Source organism: Enhydra lutris, unplaced genomic scaffold (assembly GCF_002288905.1).
Source record: "Enhydra lutris kenyoni isolate GAN:26980312 unplaced genomic scaffold, ASM228890v2 scaffoldscaffold12, whole genome shotgun sequence".
Classification (NCBI taxonomy): domain Eukaryota; kingdom Metazoa; phylum Chordata; class Mammalia; order Carnivora; family Mustelidae; genus Enhydra; species Enhydra lutris.
This window is the reverse complement of record NW_019154096.1, coordinates 15,173,812-15,194,031: the sequence shown is the minus strand read 5'-3', so window position 1 is coordinate 15,194,031 and position 20,220 is coordinate 15,173,812. Positions and strand designations below refer to the sequence as shown.

At 40.4% G+C, this 20,220-nt stretch overlaps 1 protein-coding gene across 1 annotated transcript in view; it reads left to right on the top strand.

Moving 5' to 3' along the window:
• The window catches only part of LOC111144687 (ankyrin 3), a 334,097-nt gene that overhangs the window by 199,460 nt on the left and 114,417 nt on the right, over positions 1-20,220 (top strand). The window contains exons 19-23 of the mRNA XM_022499108.1: positions 6,421-6,519; positions 6,611-6,709; positions 7,453-7,548; positions 12,256-12,328; positions 12,494-12,556. Of these exons, the coding sequence (XP_022354816.1) occupies positions 6,421-6,519; positions 6,611-6,709; positions 7,453-7,548; positions 12,256-12,328; positions 12,494-12,556 (430 nt within the window). The remainder of the gene's footprint in view (positions 1-6,420; positions 6,520-6,610; positions 6,710-7,452; positions 7,549-12,255; positions 12,329-12,493; positions 12,557-20,220) is intronic.

The window sequence follows — 20,220 nt, the reverse complement described above, 5'->3', positions numbered from 1 at the left end:
TCTGTCCCTGCACATCTGAGGCGTACCCCGTCATTCAATCAGGAAGTGTGGCAGCGGTCCTCCGAGGCATGTTGGGAGGCAGGACACGGTGCTGTGAGCCTTCTTGCTCACAGGGCCCCTGGGCTTAAGAGTCTTGGGCCTCTACCAGCGTTTCCTCCTAACTCAGCCCACCTCAGGTCATGTTCAGTAATCGTTTTTTTCCTTGGTGTAGTATTTATGAAGCGTGTTCCCTTTCCTGCCCTTGACAAGTGACACACTTCACAAGGTACCGGCCTCTTAACAAATTCTCTTCTCTTTCTTTCTCGTCTCAGCAAAGATCACAGCACCCAAAAAACTGAGGCTGTGATTGTCCCCTTGTTGAGAAGAGCAGAAGGGCAAGAGATGGGTTTTGGGGGCTTGCTTTCTAATCTTGTGAATAAGGAATTTATTATGTTCTATGAACTTCCAGATTCTTACTGGTGAAGATGATCTCTGAGCAGCCGACAGGTGTAATATATGGTACTGTCCAATTCATTGGCTTAAATTGAAGCATAGCAATCATGAGAACATTGAGAGCTCTTCTCTGTTTTGGGGAAAAGACCAGAAAATCCTGCTAACAGCTTTCCCAGCCTTCCCACTGGCTTGCTGACCTTCTACACCTCCAACTCTGTATTTGAGTTTTGCTGAATCAGATCAGACTAACTTGTCCTGCTGGCCACAGGGTTTAATATTCAATGTGGTTCCACTGAAATAAGCTACTCCTTTTGGTTTTTAAAAGATTAATTTAGACACCCAAAATACATTGATTCTCAGTGGTACTGATTACAATTTAATAATTAAGTTGTATTTCTTTACACGTGTGTAAAATAATAAAAAAAATTTGATACTCATTTCACATTCATTTTTAGAGCTCCCGCTAGTTGCCAAATTCTTAACAGGGTGATTTATTCCTTTGCCCTCATAGCACTTATAGTCTAGAAAGGAAGATATGTGACAATAAAAATAATAAAATTATCTAATAATAGCAAAGTATATTACCCATCTTCTCCGTGTCAGGTATTGAATGCTTTACCTTTATTAATTGGTTTAATTCTTACAACAACCCTAGAAGGTGGGTGAAGTTGGTATCCCCATTTTACCGATCAGGAAATGGAGGCACAGAAAGTAGTTACTTGTACAAGGTCACACAGTGAATTGGTACAAAATCTGACTTTGATCCCATATATAAATAAATAATTTTAAGAAATATTGGCATGAACTGAATTATTTTACGAAGGTGGGATGTGTAGAAGGGAGGTATAACTGGTTCAGTCTCGCAGAAACAAGAGAAAACGGTGGGGGGCATGCTAGAAAATTAATATTTCAGAGGGCCTTAATGTGCCAGGCTGAGCAAGTTCAGCTTTTCATTCTGTTTGCACTGGGAAGCCTTGGAAGGTTTTAAACAGAAGCATCATAAGGTCAGACATCCAGTTTAGAAAGATCCCAGGAGACAGTGCAGAGACCGAGTCGGTCAAAGGAGTTTGGAGCAGAGGCCTTTGAAGGCTACTGCCAAGGTCCAGACGGAGAATAAAGAGGGCTTTCATTTAGGGGCAGATGGGAAATTGGTGAACAAGAGAGAAATTGGAGAAATATTACTTAAAGAAGTATGAACAATAAGACATGAGTAGAAGTGAGAAATTCAAATGCGTCAAAGGACGGGAGCCCTGTGACTGGGTGAGCACAGGTACCATTCAAGGAGACTGGAAATAAAGGAGAGAAGCTAGCTAGGAAAAGAAGACCAAGAGTTCCGTACTGGGTGTGTTGTATATCAGATGATCTAGGGGCTGTCTAGGTGGAAAAATCCAGTAAATGACTAAAGTTTTGGCTCTAGGTTATAGAATGGACGTCTGGACTATAGGTCCTGATTTGTTAGTTGTCAGAATGGTTGTGTTAAGTGACGCTGGGAATGCAGATGTGATCATTGAGAAACAGCGTGGAGGAAATCAAAGCCCAACCCCCTGGGATCAATAATATTTTTAAGTGGATGAAGGAGGTAGAAGCAGGCCTAGCGAAGTGTAGAAAGGCGATCGGGAAAGAATATGATGTGGACGCCAGGTCATGAACCAGGAGGGAGCATCAGGCGAGAGAAGTACTAAAGCATGTCACTGGATTGGCACGGGGGTGATTAGAAAGTAGGTCCCCTGGAATATGGGAGGAGGGGAGTGGGGAAGGAAGAGTGAGTGAAGATGCCTTCTTTCAAGAAGCTTCGCTTTGGAAGAATCTAGACCTAGAAAAAGAGACAAATATTTGGAAGAGGTGTTTTTGTTTTCTAAGATTGGAAATATGTAAATGTATTTGTCCGCTGAGAGGAAGGTGCCCGGAGAAAGAGAAGAGGTTAAATTACAAGATGCATCAGAAGTGGGATAAGCTACGCTAGAGATAGAGATGGCAATTTACTTATTTTTCTCCTATCATTTTGAAAATATTCATTCACTTTGACTCTTCTATAATATCTGAGATATTTTGCTTGTTTTTCTCCCCCAGTTTATTCCCACATTAATTTTGGAGGTAAACAATAAAACAAGAAACTATAGGGGGAAATGTTCAACTTTCTTTTTTCTTTTAGTATGTTGAGATTTTCAACTATACTACCTTCAAGAAAATAAGTCCTGAGAGTTTATTTTCAGAGAGTTTATTCTCTAGGGAAGAATTCCTCTTTGCTATGAAATGCTCGTTTTCAATTTCAATTAGTTACACCAAACTAAAATTTTGTAAAAGTTACTTGAGATAATATCTTACAATTTTTTATCGATCTTTACCTGCCGTATTATCAAGTACTATTTCATATAACCTGTGACAATAGAAAGATGTTCCTTAAAGCAATAGCATCAATACATATAAGTGACAAAAAGTTGTTTACCTGAAATAAATAAAATCAAGGAGTAGTCGTAGCTGTGAGTGGGTGTGTTCACTGAGGAAAACTATGCTAAGTGCAAGGAAAGCCAAGGATGGACTCCTAGAGGACAAGAGATTTTAGGAGGTTGGGAGTAAGTATGGATTTCCTACTCCCTCTCTCTCAAACCATTTGTGTGGGGATGTGCTTAACTATAACCCAATAAGTTACGGTCCTGTGGCAGCATAGAGCAGAAACACCAGCCTGATTACTCCATCTGCACCTGTTAGCTCTTTCTACACAAATACAGCCTTTCAGTATTGCCTAAAGGAGAAGACAAACCCCACTCGTAAGGACCGTCTAAGTAGGCAACAGTGGAAAAAGAGGCAGAGACTGCTCAGTTACCGGAACTGTGATTATTTCCTAGCCACTCCAGAAAGAATAGTTGGTCTTTCCAAAATCGATTGCTGCTAGATAGAAAGAATTTCTCAAATCACATCTGTTTCAGCATATATGTGCAAGGTGCCATTTAATGTGGGAATTTTCTAGGCCTCAATGAATGGAAGAACCCCAATTTCATTTCTCTAAATGCCAGCTGAATCTTCTTGGCTGTGCACATGTATTTTTTAATAAAATACTTTAATGCTTGTGGAACAGCAAGAAGACCAGTGTCCTCGAGTGCAACAGACAAGGAAGAGATTAGTAGGAATGAGCTCAGAGAGTTAATGCATAGGGGGTATAGAGAAGGGACCAGATAGGACAGGTCGCATAGTCCATGATAATGACTTAGGGTTTAACTAGGAATGAGATGGAAAGCTATGAGGATAAGTAGAAACTGTGCATTAAGATTCTTAACACGATTCAATTTCTTTAAAAAATCTAATTAGTATACTTAGCACAACAGCCTTTTGAAACTGTTGCATCATTGCTTAGTTAGGCACACTGACTGAAAATCTGAAAAGTTTCTTTTTTTAATTTTTATTTCTTTTTTATTTTTTAAAAGATTTTATTTATTTATTTGCCAGAGAAAGAGAGATAACACAAGCAGGGGGAGCAGCAGAGGGAGAAGCAGGCCCCCACTGAGCAGGGATACTGCTGCGGGACTCGATCCCAAGACCCTGGGATCATGACCTGGGCCAAAGGCAGGAGCTTAACCGCGTGAGCTGCCCAGGCGCCCCTAAAAATCTGAGAAGTTTCTTAATATTTAGATTTCAAAAATATTTTCTCTATGTTTTTAGCTGGGGATTAATCCTCTACCATGAAATTTGGGAATAATGTTACTTCAGTTAAGCTAGATGTACTGAGAACTGATTGGAGAAAACTGTTTTTGTGCCTCTTCCACTAAGCAGCATTCTGATTCCTAATGTAATATCCTGAGTCCTTAGTATCAAGAAAGAAGCCTGCAAAGTTTGGCCAGTCAGTTCTGGTTACCAAGCCAGGATCTCCTCCGCCGCATGTGGAGGGACATCAGGGACCATAAGTCAGACTCACGTACACGGTTATGGCGAGCTGTAGCAGTGGGCATCCGGGCAGCACTGACTGGTTTGCGGGACAGAATCTGACCAGAGTAAAGTTCTTTAGGGCAGCACATCCTGGTGAGATGTCTTCACCTTCCACTATCAGCTGTGGTCTGGTCACACTCTTTTCAAATTCAGATATAACCCATTTGCGAGCGCATCTTAGTTGGTTCGAGCAGCTATAACAAGAATAGCAGAGAGTGACCAGACTCTGGTTTCTCACAGTTCTGAAGGTTGGGAATTCCTAGATTAAAATGCCAGCAGATCCCTTGTCTGGCGAGGGACCTCATGCTGGTTTACACGTGGCCACCTTGTACCTCCTTATTGTACCTTCACATGGCAGGGAGCAGAGAGGAGAGACAAGCTGTCTCCTATCTCTTCCTATAAGGGCACTAATCCCATTTATGGGGGGTTTCATCTAATTGCCTATGACCTAATTACCTCCCAAAGACCTCATCTCCAAATACCATCACACTGGGGATTGGGGTTTCAGGATGGGAATCTGGGGAGGAACAAACATTCTGTCTGTAGCATAGAGTCACCATAAAGATACAATAGTGCATAATATATGAGATACAGACCCTTGAAAACATGGATTCCCCTTTGCCCTCCACACACTGAGAATGAAAATGTTTTTAAAACTCAGTCCTCTTCCTTTTGTCAGTATGGTGCTGCTAGTGTCCTCATAAACAGAAATTCATTGTCAATGCTGAAATTGCATGGTGCTGTCTGTTACAATGTGGCCCTCTAGAAAAGTATCTGGAATATCCTTGTTTTAAAAAATAATTATACACACACATATATATGTATATAATTATATATATGGAAGAGTAAATGAAACAAGATGGGATTGGGAGGGAGACAAACCATAAGTGACTCTTAATCTCACAAAACAAACTGAGGGTTGATGGGGGGAGGGGGGTTGGGGGGGTGGGGTTATGGACATTGGGGAGGGTATGTGCTATGGTGAGTGCTGTGAAGTATGTAAACCTGGTGACTCACAGACCTGTACCCCTGGGGATAAAAATATATGTTTATAAAAAACAAATTAAAAAAATTTAAAAACAAAACAAAAAAAATAAATAAAAAATAATTATACACACATATATATGTATATAATTATATATATGGAAGATATATTTTTAATGGATACAACTTATAGTTCCTCAGGGGTCAGTGGATATTAATTTGCTTAGCATCTTACTGTCTTGTCTGAATCAGCTGGTTTCAAATTATGAGACCCTAGCTATGTAAGCAGGAGACTTTTAACTCCAGCATGTATATTGGATCAAGTTCACACTTCTCCGACCTCTTGAACTGCCACCAGCCTCTTCCGCTTTAGTGTTTCTGACTTCCCATCTCCGTCATGTGTTCTGACAATCATCTATTACCTGGCATTATCATTTAGCCACTTCATGGTTTTTTTCTACCACCATTTTATGCTTTTAGAGAATAGAATGTTCAATAAATCCTAGTCCACATCTGTCCACAGAACATTCTTTCTGTCCCTCGACAAGAAGCCACTGAATCACTCTGCCCAGGCTGTTGACTGTGCCATGTTTCCTTCCTACCTTGAAAAGTTGCTGTGAGGAGCGCCTGGGTGGCTCAATTGCTAAGCGTCTGTCTTCAGCTCAGGTCATGAGGTCCTTGGCTCAAGCCCTGCGTCAGGCTCCCTGTTCGGCGGGGACCCTGCTTCTCCCTCGCCCACTCCCCTGCTTGTGTTCCCTCTCTCACTATCTCTCTCACTGTGTCAGGTAAATAAATAAAATCTTTTTTAAAAAAAGAAAAAAATGTTTATGTAAGAATAAATTGAGCTGATGCAGAAGAGAAGACTTGGGGACATTCAATAACTCTTTACATGGGACATGGTATTATTTTTTTATATCAAACACTAGCTCTCAGAAATATCAAGGGCATCGTATATATATATATGTAGGGGGGAAAAAAACTATGCCAGCTCAAACAGGTTAAATAATACTTACGCTTCTATTTAGGATAGCTGTTTCTGAAAGTATACTTATGAGGTTTCTTTTCTGAAAAATGTAATTACAGATGGGATATACACCTTTACATGTGGGCTGCCACTATGGAAACATCAAGATTGTTAATTTCCTGCTCCAGCATTCTGCAAAAGTTAATGCCAAAACAAAGGTAAACTCTTTTCTTCTTTGTATCCACCACCAAAGTCATTGATTTTGTGTCCAAGGAAGTAAGAGTCATTTCTTCCATCTTCCTTCTGCAGAATGGGTATACGCCGTTACATCAAGCCGCTCAGCAGGGACACACGCATATAATAAATGTCTTGCTTCAGAACAATGCTTCCCCTAACGAACTCACTGTGGTAAGAGTGAAGGGAAGGGAAGAGGGAGGCTAAGGGAAGAGGGAGGAGATGGACCTTGATGCTGGAATCTTCTTACATTTTTCTTCATGCACCAATGTCGCTGTTTTACTTTCATTAATAGGGATAAATGGAATATTCAGTAGAATTCAGGCCAAAGGACAGTAGCTATATTGTGAGCTTTCCAGAGAGATGTGATTAGTGTTTCACACTTAAAAACTACAAATCTTGGGGCACCTGGGTGGCTCAGTCATTCAGCGTCTGCCTTCGGCTCAGGTCATGATCCTGGGGTTCTGGGATCGAGCCCCGCATCAGGCTCCCTCCTCGGTGGGGAGCCTGCTTCTCCCTCTCCCACTCCCCCTGCTTGTGTGCGCTCTCTCAATCTCTCAAATAAATAAAATCTTAAAAAAAATAAAATGAAATAAAAAACTACAAATCCCCTGCCACCTAGTAGGAAATACATATAGAAAAAAAGAACTTGTTTGTCTCCTTGATGACTTAGAATGTTAAAAAGCCTCTTGGATTCCACAGGTAACAGCCGAGTGTCTGCCGTGTGAGGGGGAACAGGTTAGATGGGTTTTGTGCAAGGTACGTCTCTAATGAAGTAGTGTTTTGTGTAGGACAGTGGGTGGGACCAATGAGACACTCACCCTCTGTTTAGTATGGATGAAACGTGTGGGAACACACAGTCACCAAGACACTGGGAATGACTTCTTAATTCCTTGTCCTCGTTTCCCTCTTGCCAGAATGGGAACACTGCCCTGGCCATTGCCCGGAGGCTTGGCTACATCTCAGTGGTCGACACCCTGAAGGTAGTGACTGAGGAAACCATGACCACGACTGTAAGTAGCAGATGCCGGACCTCGTCACCCTGAGTGCCTGCTCTCACGCTGTTGATTTTCCGGGGCCTTTGGGAGATAAACCCACTTTCCTCCCATTCACAGACTAAGCACCGTGAGTCCAAATGCTGTCACCTCGTTGCCGACAGCCAGCATAGCCACTCTCATTTCTGTTATTGAGATGCTAACCACTAAAAAATACCTTCTTAAAAGTTGCATTAGTAGCTATGGAGTGTTTTGTTCCATAGAAGGCTAAACGTATGCACTTATTTGTTTTGCTATAAAAATATTTTAATGAAATGGAGGCAGAAATATTTTAACATCCACCTGTGGCAATGGGAGGAAGTGGAAGATAAGATGGTTCTTTGAAATGTTATAACTCACAAATCATAATGGATATGCTGTTGTCATTATTGTAAATGCGTTTTTTACAGTGTCAAAATAAGACCTCAGAGAGCGGATCAGAATGGGTTTTTGTCACCACTCTCACTGCTCTTCCGTTCAGCTATTAGAGTTTTCGTAGGAAAAACAATAGGATGTTTTGTTAAAATTATAAATAAATCTTTACCAGGAGGCCTCATTGAGTCAGATACATTTTTACAAGCTGCAGTCTCTAGGATAAGTCATTTCTTATTAGCACCATCTGGACCCTTTGAACTGCAGTGGGGTTTGGTAACTGTGGAGTCATGAGCAGATATTGCACCATATCAGAGGCTTACTGGAGTTACTCCTAACTCCGTGACTCAACACACATGCCTGAGATTGGCTCTGGACTCTGGAACACTGGGCATTATCAGCTCTGCCTCCTTTTCTCATCCACCACCTTCTGACGTGAAGGGAGGCATAGTTAGCATCTGCAAACAGTTTGTATACACAGTGCTTCGTATTTTTCTTAAAAATGGGTTGAGGGACTCTGTAGCAACCTACTGGTTGAGTTATTTAGCAATGTACAGGCTTTAAAGCTTAAAAAAAAAAAAAAGAATAAAAAAAATTTAAAAAAAAAACCCAAAAACAAAACAAAAAAAATAACCTGTTGATTGCAAGAGAGAAATTATGCAATTTGCAGGAAAGAAAGCAGTAGCTTTAATGGGCTAGGGCAATGGTTATCAACCAGGACATGTTTCTAACTTCGAGGTATAGTTTGTATAGGGATAAACTACTACCCATTGCTTTTATGTATACCACTTGAGTATTTCATGATTTTAAAATCTGTTATTAAGTTCTTGAGAAAAGAGTTTAAACAAATAATATTTATTGACCTTAATCTTATAGATATTCCATCTAGTTTTCTCTAGAGTGGGAAAAAAAAGAGGAAGAAGAACAAGATATTAAACAGTGGTGAAGTGTCACAGCGCCATCAAAGATTTGAAATCACTGCAGTAAATATGTAAAACCTATATAATCATTCAAAATATAAATCTTGCTCATGTTTTTTAAAGATTTTATTTATTTATTTGTCAGAGAGAGAGAGTGTGAGCAGTCGGAGAGGCAGGCAGAGGCAGAAGCAGCCTCTCTGCTGAACAGGGAGCCCAATGTGGGACTTGATCCCAGGACCCTGGTCGCATGACCCTGGGCTGAAGGCAGGCACTTAGCCGACTGAGCCACCCAGGCATCCCTATAAATCTTGCCTATTGAATATAAATTATTTTCTCACCCATTGGGAAAGTTCAGAATGTTTCTTGAATATCAAAAATGCTTGAAGAGGGGCGCCTGGCTAGCTCAGGTGGTAGAGTGTGTGACTCTTGACCTCAGGGTTATGGGGTTAAACCCCATATGAGATGTAGAGATTCTTAAAAACAAACAAACAAAATAACAAACATAATATAAAGTTAAAGGCAGAGGAGTTAAAGTTATAGCCTGAGAAGGGTTTCAAGGCCCTGGTTCCAAGTGAAAGATGGAACGAGTATGGGAGTCAGGCCATATCCCTCAGCATCATCAGCTGAGTTGGCTGGTAATTGCTTCAAGAGAGAGAAGATAGGACTCATGCTAACAGAAAGATCCAGTTTGCCTAAGGAAGTGCATCAGGCTTCTACCAAATGAAGTGCTCACAGAGGTGAGAGTAGAGTCCATTGGAATCCCTAAGACTTAGTCCAGCATTGTGGTATTTGAGACCTTATTTCAACCCCAGACACCACCTTGTCAGCTGTGCTGTAGCAGTTATGTGTAACCTGGCATGGATGAAGGCTGGCAGAGTTCAGGGTGGAGTCTGTGATCTTGAGCTCACTGACTGTAGTGCGGTCTGCACAGCAGGTGGGTCTCTGCGCGGCCCCTTGCTGGGGTCCCAGCAGCCCGTGAGTTCATAAGCAGACACTGGTTTTTCAAAAACCCTAAAAAGATTCGTCTTCTCTGTGAGTACAGTGTATGACAAGGCAATTCTAAAAAAGATGCTTGAGTTAGTGACATTGCAATCATGGCAGAGTAGGAAACTGAGGAGCTAGAAGCTGACATTCAAAAGATGAATTCAGCATTTAAATTGCATTGTTTAAAATATTCAGTTCCCTCGTTGGCAAAGAACAGAGGACATCTCTCTTTCTCTCAGATACTGGTTTCTAATACTGTTCTGTAATAAAGGGAATCAGGGCTTCTTCAAGAAATAGCTGAGTCTAGATCTGGGGAAGGAAATATGCACGATGACCCTGGAACATCTTATGGTGCCAGAAAGTAAGGGAGTGTCTCTCCCCTCAAGTAAGTAAACCAGCATGCGTACACACCGTTATGGGGCTGTGTCAAAGGGACACAGGAGTCAACTGACCCAGTGGCCAAAGGCGGAACAATTAGATAGATAGATAGAAAAGAAAAGGAAGGGAAGAAGGAAGGAAGAAAGAATTGGAGTATAGTGCAAAGTATAAAACAAATTTCCGTGAGTCCATAGTGATAAAAATAAACAACTGAATAAGTAGCAAAGAAGAGGAAAATCAGGCAAAAAAATTCCAAACAAATTATAAAAAATACTTCACCCTCAAGGGGGTATAGAATGTAATTCCCCCACTGCTTATATGTGGGCTGAGTACTGCTTCCCTGCAAAGGAAACAGTATGGAAAGGGACATGGGGGGAAATAGACTAACTTTACGGCAGAGAAACCTGAGGAAGCTGCCTCCGCCAGGCAACCACGGCCAACATCAACACTGGTAAATCCTGTCGAAAGTATGGAGCCTTGATCCTGTGTGGTGAGAATAGCACTTTACGTCTGTGGTCTTCCTCTCCGAAACATGTAACACAGTCTAATCACGAGAAGAACATGAGAGGAATCCCAATTGAGGGTCATTCTACAAAATACCTGACCAGTTCACTTCTAAACAGTGAAGGTGAGGTGCCTGGGTGGCTCAGTCAGTTAAGCGTCTGGCTTTGACTCAGGTCGTGATCCCAGGGTCGTGAGTTCAAGTCCCATGTCAGGCTCTCTGCTCAGCGGGAGTGGGGAGTCAGCTGCTCTGCCCCTTCCCTCGCTTGTGTGCATTCTCCCTCTCTCAAGTAAATAAATGGAATCTATAAACAAACAAACTGTAAAGGTCATTAGAAACAAGGCAAGTCTGAGAAACTGTCACAACCATAGGAGCCGAAGGGGGCATGACAGGTAAAGATAATGTGGTATCCTAGATGGGAACCTAGAACAGAAAAGGGACAGTTGGTAAAAAATTAAGGAAATCTGAATAAAATATAGACTTTAATTAATAGTAATATGTGAGTATTGGTTCATCAATGATGACAAATATACCATAGTTTTAACAACTGAGCTTTTTTTTTTCCAGTTGCCTTACTTAAGTACGTGTGTTCCCTTTTTTTTTTTTTTAAGATTTTATTTATTTATTTGACAGACAGAGATCACAAGTAGACAGAGGCAGGCAGAGAGAGAAGGGGGAAAGCAGGCTCCCTGTGAGCAGAGAGGCTGACGCGGGACTCGATCCCAAGACCCTGGGATCATGACCCGAGCCGAAAGCAGAGGCCTAACCCACTGAGCCACCCAGGCGCCCCTGTGTGTTCCCTTTTACTATTAGCATTTCATATGCTCAGAATAAAGAGGAGTTGTTTTAAGTCTGAACCAATAAGTCATTAATATTGTTAACAAGTTGTCAGTGTCCTTTGGATGGATACAAGCTGTATAGGTAAAAAGTCATCAAAAAGCAAGTAAAAAAATTCACTAAGGCTCTGTAATATACAGTTCTTTAAAATTGTGTGAAGGTGAAAATGATCTTGCAAATGCATGACTAAAATATTTTCAGCGTGGCATAGTTGCAAAAATTATATAATTTATGCAATCTCAATATTTTATATTTATCCTAGGAACTAAAATGTACAGATAGAAGGGGAAGACAAAATTAATGGCTGGCTTGGCACAAGCAGTAAAGACACAATTCTCGCTGTTCATTTCTTCAGCCAAGACTTTTAGTGGAATGAGGTGGCAGGTTCCACAGACCATGAAAAAGTATTAACAATGGACTAGGAGAGGCGATATCTCTCTTCTCTTTCCTTTGAAAGGCCTCATTAGGGACCTAAATCTTTTAAGCCAGTTTGCTTTACCACTAGATTTCTTTCATCTTATCTTCTTAGCAGTATATATGGTGGAGACCTTAATGCTAAGGGAAAATCTTAATGCCATTTTATATGTGAGAGCTTCATGATATTCAGCACATCAGTCCCATAATAAATACTGATTTAGAAGGAAATGAATAATCTCATTCCTTAAAGTGACTGCTTTTTTTTTTTGTTACTAGACTATCATAGAGAAGCACAAAATGAATGTTCCGGAAACAATGAATGAAGTTCTTGATATGTCTGACGATGAAGGTATGAAAACCACATTTGTGTTCATAATCATTAAGAGTGACTGTGTATCTGTTTCCTGAAATGTGTTTATTGCAAAAATGTGTTCAGAAGTGTTCATGTGTTTTGTTGTCATGTGAAGAGTATGAGGTTTTCCACACACTTACATTGTTCACTTACATCATGCAGTTCGTAAAGCCAACGCCCCTGAAATGCTCAGTGATGGTGAATATATCTCAGATGTTGAAGAAGGTATTTGTAACTTTTTACTGTCATGGGACTTTAACTACCAGCTTTATCTTCTATTTCTTATCTTCAAAATATAACACTTTCTTGAGTTACTAACTCTTCACCTAACTTCCAACTATTAATTTATGTACCATTTAAAAGATGGATCTTTGGTATTAGTGGTTGCTTTAAACCCCCTCTCCTTGAATCTGTTTTCCAACTTGAAAGTACAAGCATCACTAATGACATGGATTGCATTCTATTTGTTTCTATTAAGCAGAAAGTTGATTTTTATTGCTTACATTTGAAAATCTAGAAGAGGAAATCTGATTAATGTTTACAGCTAAAATGTTTTCCAAAATAAGAGAAGGTATCTTGTATGTAAAGAGCTAAATGCTCATTGTAAGGCTTACTCTAAACTTCGTAGTGAAAAAGCAGCTTTTGAACTTGAACCAATAATGAAAACTCAACCTGAACAAAATTGCTTTCAGAATATAAATTTGCAATATTGATTTCATGACAGAGATCAAAATATAAATTCTTATAACTATACTTCATTTGCTTAAAAGAAACGACTTGTTTTCTGCCCTATTTTAAAAATCAGTACATTTGCCTAGCTCACGATGTATCGTTATACTAATGAATGATATCTTTAAAAGTGTCATTGGAAAATTAACATTTTTACAGTAAATAAATACTATAAAGGTGGCAAATTTTGGAATTTTGCTGGAGTAATGAAATATGTACTTATAGAAGAATTTCCAGTATATTTATGTTTCTTTCTTGTACCACCTGACTCTCCTAAATGACTTCTATCTTCTCGCTCCCTGTATTTGCCACCTCTCGTGTATTTTTCGCACAGAGCAGACTCGTTGTTAGTCTTTCTCTGTGTTTAGGTAATTGTCCCTATTTTAATTACTAGTCTCTCCTTTGAGTTGCACTCATTTAAGTGAACATCTAAATAGTGGGAAGCCTACAGAATCCAAAGTCACTTTAACTTTTTTGGCGTCCAGTGAGTGCCTATTGGAAGTGCACTCTGGCCAGGAGAATACATAGCTAGAACAGGTAATGCCTTGATGGTCATTTAGGAACCTGGAAAGAGCTGTCTCATTGTTTGTAAATGTTGTTTTCGTAAATGTTAAAGGTGTTTACTCATTTTTCTTTCCTTTTGTCTACATCATCAGCTGTGTATTTACTTCTGTTTTATCCCTGATTGGGTATTTGTATCATCTTAGGACTTTAAGAATAATATGCCTTGCTGTCATACTATATTTTAATGCCTTCTTATGTAAAGTTTGCAGAGTAATTTCTTGTGGGCAGAAGACAAAAGGAAAATGTAATCACATGGATGTGTATGCACACAAATCATGTCAAACATAGATTTTCAAATGCGATTTCATGAAATATGACAATCACAGACCTAAGAATTTGCTAGTTTTGGACAGAATATCCAAAGTAGTGGCATTGATGAGAGGCCAAGTTTGAATGGACTATATAACAGCTTTATATATATGAATAACTGAATAATTTCCCAAAAAGGAGAAATTTTTAATTGTTTCATTTGAAGATAATTCATCTAGCCATTTAACTAGAAATGACAGTGATTTCTTATGGATTTCTCTCAGCTTGGGAGTTTGAAATGAATAAGTTTTGATTCTCATTTTATTCATCTTTTTTAAAACTTTCTGGCCCTTGCCTTATGGGTGTGTCCACAGGCTGTGAGAATCAAATGGCTATTGATTTCATAAAGCCGTAGAATTGAATGTTGGGAGGGGTTCCTAAAAGGTCACTTCAGCCATCTATGCTAGAGTCATCTCTATAAAATCCTCTCAGAGGAGGTCTTTTGCCCAAATGCCTTAATGACAGAAATTTCCTAATTCCCAGCCCACTTACTGTGCTATGAACAGCTCTGACTTTAAAAATTCTTCATTTTGCAATGTGTCCTTCTCAATGACTCAAGCCACTGCTCATTGATTCGGGCTCTGATACATTTGGCGCTATTTAACACAAAACCTGCCTCTTCTATTTCTCGTGAGTCTGTTTTTCTCAGGGCGTATTATCCGCTCCCTCACCATTGTCTCCTGTGCACATTTCAGGGTGTCAGTTTCTACCTCAGGTGGAGGTGGCCAGAGCTGAACACAGGATTCCAGGTGTAGTCTGATCAAAACAGAGGAAGGCAGGGGCATTGCTTTGTCCATGGGCGATATTACAAATCTACTATTGAAGGTTAAGATGGTTCTGAGGTTATAATATCCATTTAATTTGACTCCTATTAATATCACTGTCAGCTGACGTTCCTAAACTGCTTACGTGAGCGGCAGTAAGCCACGTCTGCCCTATCATGAATAAACTAGCATTTCTGTATTACTCCAAATCCTCCCCGCCAATTTTAATTCTAAAGGGACCCCTACAACTTTAATGATAGCTTTTATTTCTGACTCATTTGCCCTATAGTCTTTTCAGCACTTTGCTACTTTAGTTAGATTTGGAGCTGCTTCTTTCGGTTAGCCCTCACAGACTGGGGCAAATGTTTATTTCCACGTAACCACAGGGATGTTGTGAATATCCATCTCTAATGAACCACTGGTATCCTAGGGTACTGAGGAGCTCAGCAGCTTTTAAAAGCATATAAAAATGAAAAGCAATATATGCTGCTAGTTTTTCTCAAGAAAGAAAAGGGCGCCTGGGTGGCTCAGTCAGTTAAGCGTCTGCCTTCGGCTCAGGTCATGATCCCAGGGTCCTGGGATCGAGCCCCACATCGGGGGTCCCTGCTCAGTGGGAAGCCTGCTTCTCCCTCTCCCACTCTCCCTGCTTGTGTTCCCTCTCTCGCTGTGTCTCTCTCTGTCAAATATATAAATAGAACCTTAAAAAAAAAAAAAAAGAAAGAAAAAGAAGAATGAGTTTGTAATATGGAAAAATATAATTTTAATCCATACTATAAAAATTGAGTAAATAATAAGGGAATGGTACTGAGAGTAGTCTTTCTTGTCCTCCTTTATCTTCTTTGCTTTCTCCTTCTCTTTCTCTCATCTTTTAGGAGAAATTAGCATAGGTAAAAGATGTTTGCATTAATTTCACACACTAAAAAATCAACCAGTCTAGACAATGTTATCAACTAATGACCTAGGGGAACAATGGAGCCAGGTTACAGAGTAGAAGGAAGGCTGAAGTATCAGCGAAGTAGAACTATAGAAGGAAAGGCGATAAAGCAGCCTTATCTAAGCAACATATTACCTGAGTAGGGGGTAAGCAGAGCTCCAAGAGGGCCAGACTCATCCACAGATATCTTAATGCCCCACTTGTCTTCTTTCCCAGAAAGTATGTCACATATATGTCAAATTCATATCCGTACGAAATTAATATTGGTTCTGGTGCCAGTTACATTCTTATGTTTTGCAATTCACTTTGCAATTTAAAAGAAAGAAAAAAGATGAAGAAGGGAGGGGGGAAAGAGAGAGAAAGAAGAGAGAGGAAGGAAGAAAAGAAAGAAGAAAATTTAGGTGAAGGTTCCGTCTGTCTTCTATTTTGAGTCCCCCACCCAGGAGATTTTTAGAGTTTGTTTGGTTCAACGCTGACTTTAAATTATAAATTCCTGTCAAGTATATTTTGTAAATTTTTAAATAACGTAGAACATGTTTTAGCTTGCAGAATTCTAAGAGGTTGCATTATAGTGACAGATTTAAAAAATGGGAAATGGAATTAAGCCATGGGAAGTAAAAACCAAAGGTAGCTCTGTGAAATAAGACGCTACTGAACAGGGTTGGGAGACAATTGGGTGAGACTGAGAAGAATTATTTAATTCTCAGCTACTCACAATTTGATAAGGCTGCAAAGTCTCATTCAGGATCAAATGCAGACAATGCACGTTAAAAGGGAAAAAAGTAAGAGAGTAAGTACACACATAGTAGAAATAATTATCAGATAGGTAGAGGTTTGGGACGCCTGGGTGGCTTAGTGGGTTAAGCCTCTGCCTTCGGCTCAGGTCATGATCTCAGGGTCCTGGGATCGAGCCCCGCATCGGGCTCTCTGCTCAGGAGGGAGCCTGCTTCCCCGCCCACCTCCCCACCCCCGCCTACTTGTGATCTTTTTCTCTCTCTGTCAAATAAATAAATGAAATCTTTAAGAAAATCAGATAGGTAGAGGTTTGAGCTATAATAAAGCAATAAAATTTCATCAAACGTTAGAATGATGTGAGGCATGAGGAGAGTCATGCTCAGTCACCTTCATGCCAAATTCAGTGCCCAGTGAACTGACCTGGCATCATGTAGCCCATGCTGTCTACTATGCTGATGAGGTAGCAAAGCCCAAATAAATGTTGAGTAGCTTGCCCAACCAGGTTAGCAGCACAGCTGAACAGGAAGACAGATTGGACGGTCTGCGTCTAGCTCTTCTCTTTCATTGCTACTCTAACATGATCTGTTTTCTTATATACAGAATCCAAGAATATATTGTTTTTTAATCTTTAAAAAAGGGAAAGTTTAGGAAAAGGAACAGATCATGCTCTTGGCAATTATCACAAGTTAATAATTATCTTTTAATGACCCTGATAAGACTATGGTAGAAATAGTATATTTTCTTCTGACCATCTTGGTAAAAGAAATATGCAGCCCAAGGTGCAAATTCCAGGAAAATAAATATAAACATAATTTAGAATAGATCTTAAGAACCCAAAGTAAGTAGTTTTAGTAAACATATCTGAGTCTTTTCAATTAGAGAATAAGTAGAATTTGAATGGCATAATCTAAAACTCAGAAAAATAGAAGAAATTACTTTGGGAGACATGGAAATGGGCATCAAGGAAACTACCAGAAAGATGTCCTTTTAGGACCCCTTCTCACAAATGCCTAGGACTATCCTGCTTTCCTAATCCCCTGGGCATGCTAATAAATAAATCAGGCCAGTAGGTGTTCAGCTTTCTAGGTCTGGAAGGAAGCCTTGAAGACTAGCCTGCCCCAGGTGGTCTGGGGGTGGCTGTAGTTTTGCAGAAATTATTATTCACCTGAAAAGTTATCATTTTGCAAATACCTGTTCAGTCATAACATCTAGCCTTTTGCCTGATACGTTTCTGATTACAGTTGACCTTCCGAATAGAGATTACCTAATTACATGCTTCTCTCAATGATAAAGTGAAAATGAAACGCCAGAAGCAGAGACCCAGAACCTAGCACAGTACCTGGTACACAGGAGATCCTCACTGTGTTTAGCTGATTCCATCACAGTGGAGGGAGACTCAAGGAAAAGCACGTTTTCAGGTTTCTGAGAAGAGGCAGGTTAGAGAAAATTTGCTTGCCATGTCCATCTTCCTTCCAATAAACGCCTTCCCACTGAGACAGACCTAGACTGTGGATTGCATCAATAAACAGCTTTATAATGACACTCCTAAGGCATATCTGTATCTCAAAGACTAGTTAGTGAATTTAAAAGAATTTCCAACAAAAGAAAGAGATCAGTGAACTGGGGCAGAGGCCTTTATCCTAAAACACTTTCCATCCTATCCTTGCTATCCTGTCTTTGGTTTTGGAATTGTTGAGTGATTTTGATCCACGCTGTCCACCTACCCAGCACATACCTGATGTTTCCCTCTAGAGTCTCATAGACAACTCGTCATGCCCTGAACCCCGGCTCCAAACAGTGTCTCCCCCCAGGCTCCTCATCCTAGTGAGTGGCTCCGTCACGCAAGCCAACCCCGAGGTTACGTGTAATCTCCCTTTTCTTAGCATTCATGTGCATCCTTCCAGAACTCATCTCACATCCCCCTTCTCTGCCTCCCCACACCCCACTGCCACCGTCCAAGCCAATCCCACCTGCGGACTCCTTACGGTTCTGCCGTGGACCGCTGCGGGAGCTTCTGCACTCTGTCCACTTCTTTCCCTGCAGACTCGGATTTCTACCCGGCATCCCAGCAGTCTTTTACAAATATTGGATCATATCATTCCATTTCCAAGCTTCAAACCCCCCAAAGATTAGAGTCCTATTTTTTAAAATTCCTTCCTGGTGTTGCCTATAACCATAGCTCATTCCTTTTCATTTCACTGTGATATTCTGTTGTCTGCCTCTACCAGAAGTAAGTTATCCGTGCCACTTGGACATGGAAATGTGGCTCGTTTCCAGTTTGGGGCTCTTGCAGACAAAGCTGCTACAAACCTTCTATCTGCCCCGAGTACATGTATGCCTGTATTTCTATAGGATACACACCAAGGACTGTAGTCACTGGGTTGTAGATCATGCAGAGACAACAGAACTCATCAAAACTCGGTAACACTAAACTAGGATTATAAAATTAGATAGTGAGGCTATAAAAGAAGGGCAAAGGGAAGAATGTCATTAAGTGATTACTGTGAGGGAGGGAGGGAGGAGGAGGCTGTGACTGGGATGGGATGAGGGAGGCTTCTAAGGTGATGTTCTAGTTCTTGACCTGGATGCTGTTTATTTTGTAACAGTTTGCGAAAATGTACTTTTACATTTTCTGTACTCATCTGCGTGGTTGCTATATTTCATGATAAAATTAGCCACCCCCTCTAAATAATGTATAATGTAAATACTAAACTAAGATAAAAACCTCCTGAGGCTTTATGTCACACTTGGCTTAAAAGTCTGGCCTTTCCATGGTTGGTAGGTTCTGTGTGATGTGGCCCTGGCTACTGATTTTCCAGGGTCCTCTCTGTCCACGCTTTTTAATTTCATCCTAATACTCATCTTGAGGAACTAGCCATTAATTTCCAAGGGTAGCACTTTTTTTTTTTTTCTGTTATGGGGTCAATGGTAAATATTTTCAGATTTTCACACCATGTAGTTCTCAGGCCCAACTGTTTAACTCTGCCTTTGTGATGTAACAACAGCACGAGACAAGACCTGAACAAGTGGGCTCGGCTGTGTGACAGTCATTGATTTAAGGGACTCCTGGGTGGCTCAGTCAGTTAAGCATCTGCCTTTGGCTCAGGTCATGATCCCAGGATCCTGGGATCGAGCCCCACATCAGGCTCCCTGCTCAGCGGGAAACCTGCTTCTCCTTCTGCCCCTCACCCTACTTGTGCGCTAGCTCACTCTCTCTCTCTGTCAAATAAATAAATTAAATCTTAAAAAAATAATAAAATAAAATAAAACAAGTTGGCTTAAAAAGTTGGTGGGAGGCAGATTCAGCCCACAGACTGCAGTTTGCCAATTTGTGATTAATTTTGTTAATTTTCTTTTAAAGTAGACTGTTAGCTCCATGGGAGGAGACCTGTCTTTATCCCTGTCGTAATATTTAGGATTTATACAAATAGCCACTCGCCCATGGATGAGTGTATCCACAGGCTTAAATCCATACATTTATTTGTGTCTGTTCTCTGAGAGGATTCCATATAAATGAACTCTCAAAACACCATAAACAAGATACTTACCCTTTATAGAGCCCTTTCTCTGTGCCAGGCATGAATCTATCTACATTTCCTGCATTATGTCATGTGACCTTCACAGTGAGCTCTGAGTTAGAGCCATCAAAAATGGTATGCCTATTTTATAGATGTGAAAAATCAGTTCCAGCAAGGTTAAAGGACCTTGATCAAGATTACGCAGATCAGTGCAAGAGATTATGTGCAAATCCCTGCCCTTAACCTTTGCTCTGGCATCTCTGGTGCCTGGTAATTTAAAGAATTTAGTCTCACAGCGGTTAGATTGTTGCAAATTTTAAATGAGATCCTATATAA